This window comes from Lepisosteus platostomus, chromosome 3 (genome assembly GCF_059453375.1).
Source record: "Lepisosteus platostomus isolate fLepPlt1 chromosome 3, fLepPlt1.hap1, whole genome shotgun sequence".
Taxonomy (NCBI): Eukaryota; Metazoa; Chordata; class Actinopteri; order Semionotiformes; family Lepisosteidae; genus Lepisosteus; species Lepisosteus platostomus.
The window spans coordinates 22669811-22687130 of NC_142613.1; the positions used below are offsets into that span (position 1 = coordinate 22669811).

The window sequence follows — 17320 nt, forward strand, 5'->3', positions numbered from 1 at the left end:
TAGCACTGAGGTAATTTTCAAAAGTACAAAAGAAGGTATTATGTACTTGCGTAATATTTTGATTAATAACCTAGACAAACATTGCCATTTCGTGACAAAGTTATTCTTTGGTGACACACATTATCAACTCTCATGTTGAAGAGGAGTCTAATTTTGTAATGTGTGGAATTGCAATTCAACAAAGAATACCAACAAGAGACATTTTGATCACTTACTGATGAATAGTCAGAATAATACACATTTTATTTTCTTTTTGAATTACATTTGGAAAAGGAAAGTATATTTCAGTGATTAAAAAAATAAAAGGATAATGTCATAGCAAGACTTAATCACACACTATTAAAGCAATATGAAGTTCTTAAGATTGTCACTCTTAGGGCAAAATTCATCTGTATATCCCTCAGGAAAGCTTCATTTAAAACTCTTAACAAAAGACATAATACATTAATTCAATATTAAGGCCTTGCAGAGAAATAACACATTTAAGCAATCTAAAAAATAAACTTTAAAAAAGTGAAACACTGGCTTCCGTCGATGAAAGCTGTCAGGTTGAGCACTCTGACAATGATGGCAACCTCAAGGTTTTAGACATTTCTTCCAGGAATGAGAGAGCAGGAAAACTGGTTTTCTGGGGAATCCCCCTCAGCAGAGACACAGAACAGAAATCTCTTAGCTCTGGTAAAGCTGGGCTCCTCTCTTGTGCTAGCAGAGGGAGAAGCGACGGGAGTTGATGTTCATCTTGGTAACGCCAATGAGCTTGAGTGGGGTGGAGAGGCTGAAGCCAGGGGTGACAGGGAAGTCACAGAGCAGGTCTGACAGCTCATCCCGCTCCTCCAGCTCGTATGTGGCATCGTTGAGCATCTTGCGATGCAGGTGGCACGTCTGCTCAATCTTCAGCTTGTTGATGTCACTGCGCAGGCGCATCAGCTGCCTAGCCAGCTGCTGGTCCTGGAGACGCATTTCTGTCTGAAACACACACGGAAATATGACGACCATTGTGTATTCTCACTGTGGGAGCAGACATGTTCCATAACCATGAACTATTCCCCTGGAGCTCCAATAGTTATCACCATGGCTGACAGTTACTCTGCCTGGCCTGGAAAAGGACTGAATTCACAGTGGGGAGAGGCAGCATGCGTTGGCTGCATAGGAACAAGTAAAGGTTAATTCAACACTAAAAATAGAATGAAGCACAACATATTTTGGCTGTTAAAGCCTGAGAAAGGCTCAACAGCCTAAACATAGTTTCTGTTTTCTATTATTCAGCATGTAGTGGAAAAAGTTATCTGTACTCATTTGGTAATTAAATATTAATTAAGTATTAAGTATTGTCTAAATGCTAGTCTGTTTTGCAAATAAAAGAAATAAAACTGTGTGAATTTTGGAAGCCTTCTCAAACTTTATCACCAGGGTCAGGCTGAGTTTTTAAATTAACTGCCTGGTAGAAAGGTCTGCACTCAGTTTTTACTCAGTTGTGTTTTGTCTCTGAACTGTACAAAATGTTAGTCCCAGTCTTTGGCGGCAGTATGGCACCAACTGAGCACAGGCTGTTGAAGCTGAAATTCAGTTAACATGACATTTCTTCTGTTTTTTTTTCAATGTACAACCATTTTTAATGAGATGTACAGAACAATGGCATTGGGCACATTTTTTGTTAAAGCTATACAGTCGTCCATTATAAAGTTTATACAAAAGATACACATACTGTTTGAATAAAGTCACTCATTTAACATTTACAGGTCATTTACAGGTATCTTGAAACTAACTTTTTTATAGGGAAAAAAAATATGTTATTTAAACCCTGAGGGATTAAAAATAAAACTTTTCCAATTAGCTTCTCCATTTTTAAAATTGATTCATAAGGTTTTATTATTCCATCCATCCATTTTCTAATTATGTCTTCCAAATCAGGGTTGCAAGGGGGCTGGAGCCTATCCCAGCAAGCAATTGGCACAAAGCAGGGTACCAGTTAAATTGCAGGGCACACGCGCACACACACACACACGCGCACACACACACACACACACACACACGCGCACACACACACACACACACACACACACACACACACACACACACACACACACACACACACACACACACACACACACACACACACACACACCAGTTTTCCCAAAAACCAAATATCCTACCAGTATGCTTTGGACTATCGGAGGAAACCAAAGTACCCAAAGGAAATCCAACACAGGGAGAACACTCAAAGCCCGTACAGATAGCATCCAGAATTGAACCCAGGGCAATAACACTCCAAAGCAGCAATGCTTTCCACTGTGCCACCAAGCAACCCCCTTTCAGGATTCCATTATTTCAAATTAAATGCTGATGGGTTATTAAATATTTCCTTTTCATTTAAAGCAAAAGTAGCAAAACTGTAACGACAATAATGAAATAACCAGAGAGGTCACAGTTATTAAATAAAACTATAAATAAGAAGTGCAACTAGTCTTTTTTTTCCTTCTCTGGGTCTAGCATAAAAACAAAATGATTGATCTTAGAACACTGATCTAATTTCAGTGACTAGTGTAAAAATATAAAATCTTACAAGACCTACGTAATACAGATTTTTGAACTGAAATGAGTAATTGCGCAGTATTTAATTACAGCAGGACAAAGAAAATACCTGGGTTCCTATCAAAACTATTTAGATACAGTATGAAGAGCCTCCTACAGCAATGAAAATAAATTCATGTGACTTGAAAAGGAATGTCAAATTAAATGTTTCACATAGAAAATTGTACAGTTTTAGTCAGTCTATCAGGTTGGTATGTTCTAATGCTTAGCCAAAGTACTTTACGTGTGATTTTGTGATTTCCTGCTATAAAGTAATTAAAAATTAAAAAGATAAATTATTACCTTGATTTAGTAGTCTTCATAAATAACTAGGAAAGGTTTTGTTTTTTATTTACTACTATATACAGCCATTTGTGGTGTTGGAGTGACATATCTTCCACATCATTTGCTACAGGACTGGGGCTAGTTTCCATGTCTTTAAGGTAGAATTTTGTGAATGGGCACATTTATTGCATCAGAGTGGAACAGGATTTAACTCCTATAAATAAGTTAACATAGTTGCTTTACAGTTTTCAAAACAAAATCCCACTTCCAAAAATTACCTGTTTTCCTATTTCCAAACACCCACACACATGCACACACACTACTGTTTATATATGTAGATAAAACAATATTTCTAATATTATAAGGTATATTGCACATATTTTTGGACGTGTAATGATGTGAGAAAGAATCTTCTTTAAGACAAGAAAGCCTTTGGTACAGATTGAGGGCAACCTGACTGCTCACTGAAAGATTGATAACCTTAAGCAACATTTTTCTGTTCCTGTAAACTTCTGGAAAGGTCAGTTTTATAACAGGATACTGTAATACCTCTCTGTATATTTAAATACATTAGACCTTAGTATTACATTTCATTTGTGTATGGGTAAATAATAAAGCATATAATATAATCCTGCTGCTACTTTGTTTAGGTTGTAATGTATAACATTATATACCGCTTTTAAATAATTCAAGTAAACAAACGGATTGTCAATTTGCTCTACATACTGTAGACCACTTTGCAAAGATCTTAGGATATTTAGGTCATTAAAGATCACATGACACCATTTATAAGATTAAGATTAACCCCAATGTCTTGGCTCAATTCCAGTTCTTTTCTCACTTCTCTGCCTAACCTGCTGAGCTAGGGAGACTCCTGATGTATAATTGCTGTTACGCATCACTCAGGTGAGTACTACATTTCAATGGTGGATGAAAGAGTCCACTCCTATGTTTTCTGGTTTCATATATATGCAATTTATTATCCTCTCTTTTAAATCTGCCAACACTTCCTTGATCACTTTGAAAAACCTACAGTCTTATACGTGTCCAATTTTGAACATAAATTATATTACCCCAAAAATTTCCTATGTTTAAGAAGATCTACAGGACAACCTTTCATTGTCTGAAACCAATTCTATACAGTTTTATAATTCTGACAAGGTCACATCTTCTTCCCCAGCTGTGGTTAAGTATTAAGTACTCTAGTATGCCGAAAATATTATTTCAGGAGAGTAACAAAAAAGTAGAGAACTGTACAACATGGGTGACTTTATTCCAGTACATTATTTAAAAATAGTTTTCCATAAAAATCTAATCAAGAGCCAGTTACAAATATTTATATAATATTTTTTGTTGTTAAACCTTGCTTGACAATGTATTCTTGGATGTGACTGTGTCATTGAGTCCTTGACTGATTTAACTCAATAACATTTCCCAAATTAACAACGTTTACTATTATGTTCAGGCATGGTAACTATTGCATTTTTGCCGGTTTGTTCTGTTGAAAATCAATAAAAGATGTATTTTTTTAAATAAATTCCAAAAACAAAAATAAAGTATTCCTGCCAAACACCTTTAATATAAGAAAACAAATTGTGAGCACAAAGATTATATGACTTCTTGTCTGTGGATGATCAATGTAACTAATAAAGACACCAAATTAGATTCCTTTAAGGAAAAGGCAATTTCTTCCAATTGAAGACAGATGTAATGTGGAAAAAGTCTACAGTCTAAACCCAAGGAAGATTAAGACAGACAAATTGCTTTTCTTCACAATTTCAGGACACACACACACACAGTGGGTTGACCGGAGCAATTTTTATTGCAGGCCAAAAGCTTCACATTTATGCCTTGCTAGGACAGAAAAATGTGCCAACATAAGAGCATATAGGGACATTTTGACAAGATTTTCCTTATGATCACTTTACAGACTTGTGCAGCTCTTTGTAGAAAGTGTTTTCTCTTAAAAATAAAACCCTCAATAAATTACAGCATCAAATGATCAAGCTTAAGTGGTTTAGCAGGGGTTTAACATTTGCTGACCTACTCTGTCTTTTGGTTTTTTCTTTCCCCAGGATACTTAACTGTAAGAAGGATTTGGACGGAAGAATGGGGTTATGAAGTACACAGATTCAAGTCATAAATCAAACAAGACTAGGCTATAATTTACTTACGTTTTACATGATATAAATGTGAAAGACATAAAACAACAGGCCTACAGGCCGAGTTATTTTGCTCTCAGCATTTTTTAAATGCAATGTGCTTAAAGCGGTCAAAAGTCTGGATAAAAAATGCGCTAATTGGGAGTGACATTTTTTTACTCAGTAAAACAGAAATATAAAAACAGCTAAATATAAAAAGTCTCAACACCCTGCACTAAATACATAACATAGGATTCTGTTGGTTGTTCTCTCCTTGCCCTTTGTACTGCAACCAGCTTACCAGCTTACAAGAGCACCACTGAGCAGGATATTCAGTCTTATTTTCTGTGCACACATCAATAAATACCGTTAATATTCCAGCATTCAAAACAGATGCATCAAGCAACATGCACAACCTTCCAGTTGAACAGCTTTCTTAGTAAAACAATGATATTTAGTTGGAGTTGCTCTAGAAATTACTACTTGTTATATATCCAAAATACTTTTAGGATATTCATTGCTTCTGGATACATTCTCACCTGTTGTGCCATTTCCTCTGAAAAAGGCTCAAAAGCTGAAACATTATGATATTTTTCTTTCTTTTAACAATTCTGCATGGATTTAACCTCTATGTGTTCCTCACCAGATACTCAGACCAGGTTAAGGTCTCTGGCAATGAATTGATTCTCGACAGGATGCTGTCTTAGCCAGCAAGGACAAAGGTCTTTCCACTTAGCAAGGCCCTGGATAAAGGATCCTTGGCATCAATCTGAACCTTATCTCACAAATTTGCATTCCAATTACATCATGCTTGGGGTCAGTTCCCACTTTTGTCATGGGATAGAACTATAGCAAATGGCAAAGCATGAGAGGAGAGAGCAAAATACAAAAAGAGAAGGACATAGACTGTTAGGTCTAGTCTTCATAAGCACCTCCCTTTATTGTAGACAAGGCATAAACAGAAGTAAGCTAGCATTATCCTAAGCAGAACTATTATGTTTTTTTTTTAGAATATAGTTTAATAACAGTTTTATATATGTATAGATGTACTGTATATACTTCAGTTCAAGTAGGTAGCTGCATCAGCATGCGTGGGCTGCAAAGGAACAAGTAAAGTTTTATTCCATGCTGAAACAAGAAGAAAGGAAACAACATTTCGGCTGTGAAGTCTTCTTCCAGTGTCAATGATAACACACCCAAAGAAGGCTCCACAGCCGAAACGTTGCGTTTCCTTTCTTCTCGTTTCAGCATGGAATAATCTTTTACTTGTGCCTGAATACACTGTATTTTGGTGCGTGTCTGCTATTCTAAATATGCACTGAAAATTAAACATAAACAAAAGTGTCAGGAAACATAATGCATGACATCCTTCCATACATTTTTTAACTGCCTTATCCACTACAGTGTCACAGGTGATCGCGGCAAGCAATGGGCACTAACAGGTCACGCCATGGACAGGACCCCACTTAATCTCAGGGATCACACAGACACCCACACACACCCACACCTGGGCCAGTTTTCCCAGAAGGCAATTAGCCTACCAGTATGTCTGTGGACTGTGGGAGGAAACTGGAGCACCAACAGAAACCCACTCACACACAGGGAGAACATACAAACAGAACACAGATAGTGCCCCAGGTCCAGAATTAAACCCTAATATCCTAAATTTAACAGGAGTGTTATATATTGAGAAGTACACAAAATCGTGACTCTAGGGATCAAAGAGCAGAAAAGTTAACAATATCTCACAGTGTTTCCAAATATTTTAGAATTTTCTAAATATACTGTGGATACAATCAGCAATCCTGCCTCTAAATTATATGTTGTACTTTGAGGAAAGACCCTTTTATTCTGGCATAGCACTATTAACGGAAGCGAACTTTAGATATCAAATAGTTCTTTCCACAGTAATACCTGTACCAGTAATTATACCATAAAGATATATCTCAAATGCCCTGCCTGTCAATCTAAAGATGTTATCTTGTTTGTTACTCAAACAAACAGCCTACTTCTTTAACAGATCCCCAAGGAAGGCCTTACCAGTTCCTTCCTGAGCCAGATGAGTGCTTCGTCGATGCTCCCGAAGCCTTTCAGGGTCCCTGTGGGTGGGCTCTCCTCCCTGACAACAGCACTGCTAAGTAGGTGCTGTTTGGATCTCCTCAAAGTGCCTAGCATCTCCTCCCCGGCTCTCCTCTCCTCTTTAGGTCCTGCTGACTCCTCCTGGGCTTTGAGGTCCTTGGAGCTCTGGGCTTCAACCTGGGCCTTCCACTCCAAATAGGAGGGCCTCCTCGTCTCCAGCCTCAGCTTTTCTGTCAGGGCCTTCAGGCTCCTCAGGTGATCATCGGGGACAGCAGGGCTGTCCTCTGTGGCTGCGCTTGCCTCCTCCACTTTGATCCGTGGCAGAGACATTGTGTCCAAGCAAAGGGAGTTGCGAGTAGGCCAAGAGGAAAACTAATCTGGGTTTTTGTTAATATCAATTGGTTTTTCATCCAGGTTTAGCAATAAGCCTTCCTGGGCTACTCTTCACTGTAGCATGAGCCTCATTAAGCAGATGAACAAGACTATTTCAATTCAGTTAACCAGAGTAGAGGTTTCTCTGAAAAATGTGGATATCAAGGAATCAGGTATTCCTACAGCTGCAAATCTGGTATTTAGTTTCTAGGAATTTCCCCTCAATGATTGTAATACTATTAGCAATGGACTCCACAAATACAAATTTAGAAAACATTACAGGTCTTCAACGATTTAAGGCACAAAATTAAAAAAAAATAATCAAAGAACAGGATAAAAAACAGGTGAAGGAAAAAAGCATCCTAGAATTAATGTTCCAGACCTGTTTTTGTTCTGATCTCTGGGTCTGAAATCCAGTTGAAATAAAAAAAAATAAAGCCAAAGCTATTTAATAAAATACTGCCTTGCGATTACTCCAGAAAGATAACCTCTCACAGAATGGCATTGTGAGATTAGATGGCAGAGAAATAGCTAGCAAAACAATGAGCCATAACAAATTAAATGGAGAATAAATAGCTCTTCGTAAGATTTTTCTTCATAGCCCCCCAAAAATCCAACTCCTTGTCTTTTTTGCAAAAGACAAATATGAGCCCAGAAGCCAACAGCAGTTCTTCCCCCACAGAGCAATTCGATCTAAAATGATAAAGAAATATAGACACATCAGCTTCGGTGCTTTCATTTTCAATGTGAAGAGTTAAATCAATTAAATAAGAGTGAACCATGATGAACTAATATCATAGTACTATACAGTACATGTGCTGGAAGCTGGAGTGTACTGTGATTCACATCAGCGGTTTTAGAAGGCAGACTATAGATACAACTGAATGGGAAGCAATCCTATCCTTTTGAAGTTGAAAACATCTTTCATTTTGTTTTAATTAACATTTTTACATCAATTTTTCCATTTGATCCAGAGTAAACAGTAATGTAATGAATTCCCACAATCCCTCAAGTCTGAATTTCCACTACTTTTTCCAGAAAATGTTTTGCAGCTGTATGACACATCATAACCTTCTCATGACCCCGTCAGAACCAACCAATCCTTACTCCATTCCAGCTTCTTTAATTTATAACACGTTCTAACATGTTTATTTGTTCCAAGTAAATATAACAGGCCTTCTGAAAGTTGTTCATATCTACTTTACCCCAGTCAGTACAAATCTTGACATTGGATTCAAAGATTTTTTGGAAACATTTCCATTGAGTTTTGAGGTTTTTCTAGGCTATAAGGGAATCTTCTGTAAAAAGGATTATCTTAGAATGGTTTTTAATGTATAGAGCTAAAAGATAACACGCCTATGGGTGGTGTGAGGTGCTTTCCTGTGTTCTGCCAGTCCTCAAGCAATAACCATCACATTACTAATACTGCATAGGGAAGCAGTTCTCTCACAAAGAAACCTTAATCTTCACTTATGCTGAAGAGGACAAACTCTCTTTCACACTCTTGTCTTTAAAAGGTGCATTGCTATGGCGACACTCTGAGAAGAGCACATTGTATTCATTGTCTCTTTTCCACAGCTGCAAATTAGGACCGGCTAAGAAACTAGACGCCTTGCATTCCTTTTTGAGGCTGGGAAAAATACCTGAAAAGGTCTTTCTGTCCTCTGTCCCAGACACTTTCCGATAACTACTCTGCAAACATCATAACTCAACAGACAACACAAAGATACCATTTACAAAAACTTCAAAAACCTTTGTGGCGAACCTTGAAGGTACAATATGTAACGGCTTTCATCAGACATCAAGTTCTTTAGACTAAATTGCAATCTACATGTCTAGACTGTGAAGTATGCCACCAGCATGGCAATTTGTTATATTACTTACCCATGCAGAATACTTTACCAGTAGTCCTTTCATTGTTTTGTTGCGTACTGTATCTTGTTAATCTGGTCTTTCATTATATTTAGCGGCTGTCTCGTTACAGTTATTCAGACATAAAAAAGACACACAAGCTCCTCAATAACAGGGGAGATTCTTGGGGAAGACAGGTAAAGATGGGTACTGGCAGTAAAATTAAAATCAAAGCCAGAAAAAGTGAATAAATGACAGGAAGAACAGCACAAAAATAGTGAAGGCAGAATACATTTGCTTATTGGTTCAATTGCCAGTTCAGAAAAGGTTTCAGAGCCCATACATATCTTATCATACTGTGAATCACTGCTAGGCATGAACAAGCAGTTTCCATGGTAACAGACCATAGCAGAAATGTCAGCACTTTCTGCAGTCTTCATGGTGTTTATCCTCAAGAACCTTATGCTCACTTCACTACTCATAAATGCTCTGCTTTATGTTATGCCTGCATGGTGGCAAAAGTTCCATGTATTGCATTAAGGAAAAACTTAAGTCTCCTGTTTTGTCAGAGACCTCCCAAAACACAAACTTAAAACATGAACATTTCTTTAAAATGAGCGTGTAGAACTTTCAAATGGTACTTAAACAAGTACAAACTAAATTTGACTTTTGAGTTAAATCCCCAAAGGATGAGTAAAAGGATTTTTTTTAATTCTGGAGAGAGGATTTCATGGGACTCTCAAAACTAAAAAAACCACTTCAAGTGGCACAAAAACTACTCCCCAAAGAAATTCTACTTTAAAAAAGATACCTGGAAAAGGGAAATTAGAAAATCATGAAATACTGATGAATACAGGGAGTTACCAATGTCTTAAAACCATATAAAAGACTTCAAATTATGTATTTCAAGTTCTGTTGAAACAAACTGTAATGTATAAACTGTAGGACACTTCAGTAAAGCCTCTCTTCAAGCCAAGTGTTCATGACTGCACAGCACTCAGTCATCCAATCTGCAAGTCCATCATTTCAGTAACTGGGCGCGTGGGCGTTAATTGAAAAAACAGTGGGCCAGGTGTGTTTTTTCTCCATCAGCTACATTTCTGAGAACTGTAATTCTAAGATTACGTGCCATTGCTGTGCCAGTCTTCAGCCTTTGAGAACAAAGGGAGAAAATGACAGAATTGCCTGCTGGTGCACCATTTCTCTCTCCTTCCTGGGTGTGTCCACTGTCCATCACCTGTTGTGACAGATTCCATGCACAGATTTCAAAGCCCAGGTTTCCTTTTTTTACTTCCGTGGTCCCATTAATCAGTTTAGAGAATTACTGAACCCAGCAGTTACTGCACATCACACTCCAATAACTGCCTCGCATGACCTTCCATACAGTTTTGCACAAACGTTGACTTTTTCTGAGAATTCTTCACATGTACTGTATATACTTGCCTGTGCTTCTGATAATGTGGCTCCGGGGACCTACGCACATAAACCATTCTAAGGTAACTTGTATTTCATAGTCTGCTCCTACTATATTCTCTATAATGCACTAATTAATAACTACTGTATATTCTCTATAATGCACTAATTTATCTCCTGATGGCCTACAACTGAACACCTTCTTCCTAGTGACACAGCCTTATTTACACAAAACCACGTGAGAATGTGCATTCCAAATCCTTACACAGTTAGTGAAACTATAATAACCAAAATCGCTAATTATGCAACATGGGGTCTTTTTGGCAGCCCCTAGTGGCAAGCCCATGGAAATGAAAGTCCTTCTATGGAACTACTGCCAAGCATGAATTCTTCTGGCATGTACGTGGTGGTTTATGATCCATTATGATATGATGGTTTAGGATTGTCAATATAGGTTTATCTTGCACTTACACAATAATTTTAGTTGATCTATAACATAATCCCAAAGGCAGTTGCCGTCAGCACCCATGTTTATTACTGAAGCCTGTACTTTGTCCTACTTTGTTCGGATGCAACAAAATGTACAACTCCTACCCAGAAATGAAAGCTTAATTTAAACTGAATCTGGGACACAGCTTTTCCTGTGCCAGATGCTAATCTGGGAGTCCCTCTGAGCTTAAAAGAGACTTTGGCACCTTCAGTTTTTTTAACCATCACCTAGAGTTTTTCCAAAATTATTTGAGAAGTGCCAGTATTGCTGAAGCTTTAAGTCCTGAACTTTTGATTCCTCCTTAAATACCCACAAGAATGACAAAAAATGTTTAAAATAACCCACAGAGAAAAAATAGGGAATATTATATTGATTTCGGATTCCCAGTAATGTGTTTCTGAAAACATTTGCAACACAAAGCACTGCAGGTTGTGCTTTATAAATGTAGTACGTTACAGCACATGTGCATACTACACTATGCAGCAAGACATGAGTCAAATTTTAATGGTTATTTTTTTTCATTTGTATTAAAAATATTGAACTTTATATTTAACAAGTTAGTGCTATCAGATCTTGCAATTAAAGATCCTGCGGTTAATATTGTAATAATTTTATTATCTAGTTCCAACAAAGAATTTACATCCACTTTGCCATTCATTAGAACAAGGTTGCTGCCATTAACATACTTAAGGGAAATCAGGACAGAGCACACCATTTTATAACTAAGACAGTCCAACATGTTGAATGCAATTTCACAATGAAACAAAATCAGTTCCTGTGAATGGGGATTGCTGCACATCGGTACGTACAGTACTGTACAGGTGCCTTGAATGGTAAGCAACTCTGAGCAGAATTTGGTATTTCATTTTACGCTGGGTATTTAGAGGCTAGCTTCTCCAGACAAGACATTCACAATTAGTCATGGAAATGGGTTAGGGGTTTCAGATAAACAGGTTGGACAGACATTACTGAAAAGCACAGGGGTGTTGCTGTGACAACATGGGTCTTTCTTTTTTTCCTTCTGAGCGGCATCGAATCACGGAGATCAGGAGAGAAGCCTGTAGAGGTCTGGCTAACCTTTTCAGCCAAACAATAAAAAAATAAAAGAAGCCTCCTTTGATTTCTTAACCACATTTCCTCCATGGATACAAAGAGGTCTTTAGACTGAACATCTGCTCACGCTTTCTCTTCAGGAAAGAAAGGCCTTCACTGCCCTTTTTTGTGAAAACTGGAATGGCTTATGGTGGGTTTAATATATACCCAGTTGAGTTGATCGTGCTTTTTCACTGAAGAGAAAAAAAGAAACCCTTACCTACTCATTTTGAAACCAATGCCCTTTTGTGCAGATTACATCTTTTCAATGTGTAAATCTATTTATTTCAATGTAAGGCTTTATCAACACTGCTGGAATCTACAAGTAAACCATACTTCAGATCTGTCAGTTCACAGTATCTTGTTTTTCACATCTCGAAGTATTCCATGTTATGTATCCCAAAAGTGATATTTTAGACCTGTTTGGGGGATTTTGTGTGGTGTTCACAGCTGGTAAGTATATTAAACGCTCTGATAATACATGCAACTAAAACCAAATATATTAAAAATAGAGGTCAAGCCATTCCTTACAATATTAAATATTTTTTGTACTGATTTTCTGGTAGGGATTTTCTAAGCAAATGTATATAATGGACTGTAAGTCCATTGTCTGCAGGATATAGAGGGTTAAAATAAAATCCGATTTATGCTTAGTTGGGTTAGTATCTTCTCTCCAGGGTGTCTGCAGATACTTTGTGTAACAGAAGGCAGAGCAATTCCTCTGAGTGAGTTTGACCACTGACAGAAACCAGATCAAAGCACTAAATTTTAAAAAGGTTCCAGAAGCCAGTAGTTGTGTATGCCAGACAGGGCACAAAACATTAGCTCAGAAAAACACTACATCAAAAAATAACTGTTCTTTATAACCCTTGAATTATTGCTTAAATTTGGAAAATTGGACAGACTACTGCTATTTTAACAACCTTTTTATATATAGTATGTGGTTTGGGGTTTTTTTCCACTCATAAAATTCAGGGGTGGGTGACAGAGTATAAGAAGGCACCCCTGTCAAACAATTAGCAGAAGATTCCTTTTCCAGGGGGCTCTCATTAATGTAGAGATGAGGTGGAAATGGCTGATCAGAGAAGACATAACAGAAAACTTCAAAATGAGAGGTGAACAGCATGTCATAAATTAATTACTGATGGTGGACATACTCACATCAGTATATTTTTCAATGCTTAATTGTGCTTCAGATGCAGGTGCAAGGAAGAAAATCAAACAAAGAACTGATTATAATATAAGAATTACCCAATAAAAGAAATAAAAGATTTAAAGATTTAAAAATAAAAGACCTTTTACATGGTAGAATGTTGCATTCCCAAATCAAAACCCCAGTAAATAATTTTAAAAATCTAATTTAATCAAATGTATAAATAGTCACTTATATGTTCTTGAATGACAAAACCTCTTGATGAAGTAGTATATATAATGTGACATATATGCATGACATATATTTTTTTTATCAGGTTTCACAAGAAGGTGTTTTTTTTAGCTTAAGTATAAGCTAAAGAAAAAGATAAAGTAATTGTGTCTTTTGTATAGAAATGTCAAGAAAATAATGTTCCAAAATTAACACAGACGACTAACACACAGTTTGGCTCAGCTGCTTGATTAAAATTTCACAAATAATATGCGATAATCACATTCCAAGAACTTAGTATGTGAGTACCACAAAAAATGTGTTGTTTCTCTACAAGTTCATCACACCTTTAGATAGTGTAAATTGAGCACTGGGACACTACTTAAATCAGGAAGTTTGCAGTATAACATCACACAAACCTAAAGAAGTTCCATTGTATATTATGTAATGATCAGTGTTCTTATTTAGACCTTGGAGAAAAATAAAGTGCTTGGTTATTTCAGAGCTCCAGACAACTGTTGTTTTGATGTATAATTCATTGTTTAAATAAGTCTTCATCTTAAATACCCACACATTAAAAAATAGTTACATTTTACGGGTATACTGCTACCAACATGGATTAGGACAGGTACAACCCTAGACTTCAATTGCTATATTTGTTTCTAATTTTCATTCCATCTAAGAACTTAATGACATAATTGAATTAAGTGGATAAGAAATCTAGCGTGTTTTCTAGGTCTTAATCAGGTTTTAATTAAAAGGTGCCTCTAAAATCTCCAGTAACACATCTAGGGTTGTTGACATAGCTTTTATATAGTTTAAATGATTATTAGTCCGTACCGACTAGTTATTAACCAGGGCCTACCATGTTATTAGTCAGGTAAACAAACTTTTAAGTAGTGAGTCTGGAGAGCTATAAGTTAGAAAGCCCTCAGATAAATTCAGGAGTTATTGGCGTGACCTCGTCTAGAGCCACTGCCGGGATTCGACTCTGGTGCTTGTGGGCTCCGAGCACACACAGCTCCTCCCCCTAGACACTTCTGCCACACAAAAAGACCAGGTCCTCCACTACCGCAGAATTTCTACACACCACTGGTTACAAGTGCAGCTCTGCTCTGCCCCTGTCAGGACCTAGACAGTCTCCAGCAGGCCCAGAGCCACACAGCACCATTCTATAGCCAGCAGAGAATTTGATTGCCAAGGCAGGATCTCACACTTCAGAGAGGGGTGATGTCATTTCTGTAACTAGCTCAGTGCATGAGCCCCGTTACACTTGAAAGCCTTCCTCCATTGGACGTCTGTTGGCAATGCAGAACTGGAACATTGGAAGGCCTAGCAAATGACTGTATAAATGGGGGTTTCGTCCTCTCTCCAAAAACTGGAGAAGCAAGAGTGCTGCAAGTGAGCACCACCTTCCTACAGTCCAAAGCTCCAGGAATTCAGGATCACTCTTTTGTGACTGAAATGTAACAGGTATTTTTGAGACCTGTTGAGACCAATAAAAGTAGTAATATTTTTTATATTAAAGGTCATTTCCTTGGAGTACCTGCCAACCCTGAGCTTGTATCTCCAGCATACATTATATGATTTGGAGAACAGAATCTTCTGAATCGGCATCACAGCAGACTGTGCTGTGAAGGATCTTTTTGTTGTACAGAAACCAGCATTGCCTCCCTATGCAACAATATGTGGTTTAGTTCACATTATTTTTGGCGCAAATGAGATTACCTTTGGAATGTAGAAGACCTGAACACGGGGACTTAGAATCTTTATAAATATATCTGTATATAAACACAAAATATAAACTATTCATTTGTAATTATTGTAAATAAGGAAGCCAGTGATAGGACAGTAGGTTCAGACAAGATGGAGATCCTTGTCTGAACATTCTGCCCTCTCTCACAGTCTATTAAGGTGGTCTCCTGTTTATAACTCCTCCATTAGTTTGGTGGGAATTTCTACTGATTGTAGACAGTATTATAATGAAGATGGTATTATAAACTGTATTACATACTGTAATATTTATGAAGACAAATTTAAAAAGAGAATTGAGACATGATATTAATGGATGTGTGGCAATAGGGGATTACAGAAATGGAAAGTAAATTATGACAAAATTTCTTTGTTTAAAAAAGGACGGTTATAAAGAAAATACATAATAATCATGGGAGTTGGCTGAAATATTGCCAAGATTTTAAGTCTTCCTAAAATCCTGTTCTGATGAGACAGAGTGCAAAGCCAAATTAAAGCGAGAGATTAAAGTCTGACTGCTGCATCTGCTAAAACACATGAAAGCAAAGTGCCAATTTGTGTAATTACAGAGGTGATGATAGACATTTTCTGCATGAGATTTTGAGTTTTTTTAATCCACCTTATGTTCCTTTAATGTACTTTTAACTAACATGAAAACATAATCACGGGAATATTGCTAAAAATCACAATGTCTCTTTCACAAGGTCATATTTTACCCTAGTTAATACATTTGTATTAAAACTGGACATAAAAATAATTCACAAAGATCAATTGCATTCCTGCATTCCTTACAGCTGCAGAACTCCATTAGCAATGATCATTTTTTAAAACTAATTCTGGGCAACATGGACAATGTAATCTGTACTACAACATGGACAATGTAACCTTCCACAAGGATTTCTTTTTCCAAAAATGTAAATTGTATTTTTCTAAGAACGTCTATGAAAGAGATGAAAAATCAGTCAACAGATTTGTTATATATAAACTATTAAATAAATGCAGTAGAATTATTTGTTTTACTTTTGAAGTAAAACAGAAGAACAACCATCACTTACTGAGATTCAAAGAAATGTTAAAGACATTTCTCAGAGGTAACTGAAAATATTTAGAACTACTTCTTTAAAGATTTTACTCAATAATAAGGAGCTAATATTTGCTAATATCAATAAAGATACGTCTAAAATATAAAGTGGATGAAAGTATACTGATTATGTACTTATGGAGAAGACACATGCTACAAGTTACAAACTGTCAGGTAACTTTTAAGATATCCTTGTTGAATCCTTTCATTTATGACTGCTAGTATTTTCATAGTCTAAAAAGTTACACTGTACAAGCACTGTAATTCCCCTCTACTTAAACTGTATCAAAAAAGTTTATATAGTCTTGGATATAGGCAATCAGTACAAGGCTGAGCATTTTTTTTAAACTAATTTATTACAATTCTGCATTGAGATCATTTTTAAGGGTTTGAAAAAAAAGTATCAGGCTGCAGCACTGGTCTGGCCAGGGATGTGATTCAGAATAAGTAAGATAGAGTACCTTAAATCAGCCTGCTAACCAAGAGATGTATGGTTGCATTTGTAGGTAGAGTGATCAAGAAAGGATGTCTTTTTAAAAGAGACAATAAAATGGGGATTGAGTCAGTTTTGTATGATTTTCAAACCCAAGAACTCACCTTCCTTATTATTTACTGTTTATTTGTTGTAAAATTAATTTCACTGTACGACAAGGGTCACCTCATGTTCATTTTTTCTAATGATCTGAGTTTCCCAAGTCTATTGATTTTTTATTTAATCTTTGCTTGACTACAAAATGCTGGTGACATACTGTAGTTTGAGAAGCACCCTGGAGAATTCTGAAAGAAGGTTAAACAAATTGTAGCTCCTAGAGAAATACCATTTCCCAAGG

At 36.8% G+C, this 17320-nt stretch overlaps 1 protein-coding gene across 2 annotated transcripts in view; it reads right to left on the bottom strand.

The window, feature by feature from the left end:
• Nucleotides 1-201: 201 nt before the first annotated feature.
• LOC148674646 (protein FAM167A-like) overlaps nt 202-17320 on the bottom strand; it is a 28343-nt gene continuing 11224 nt past the window's right edge. Inside the window, exons 1-3 of one of the 2 annotated variants that reach the window (XM_088624963.1) lie at nt 9333-9610; nt 7038-8141; nt 202-966 (exon numbers count right to left, since the gene is read on the bottom strand). In XM_088624963.1, coding sequence (XP_088481089.1) covers nt 703-966; nt 7038-7406 — 633 coding nt within the window. In that variant the 5' untranslated portion in view covers nt 7407-8141; nt 9333-9610 and the 3' untranslated portion in view covers nt 202-702. Of the gene's footprint in view, nt 967-7037; nt 8142-9332; nt 9611-17320 lie in introns of those variants that run through there. The other variant, XM_088624962.1, reaches the window with a different exon arrangement.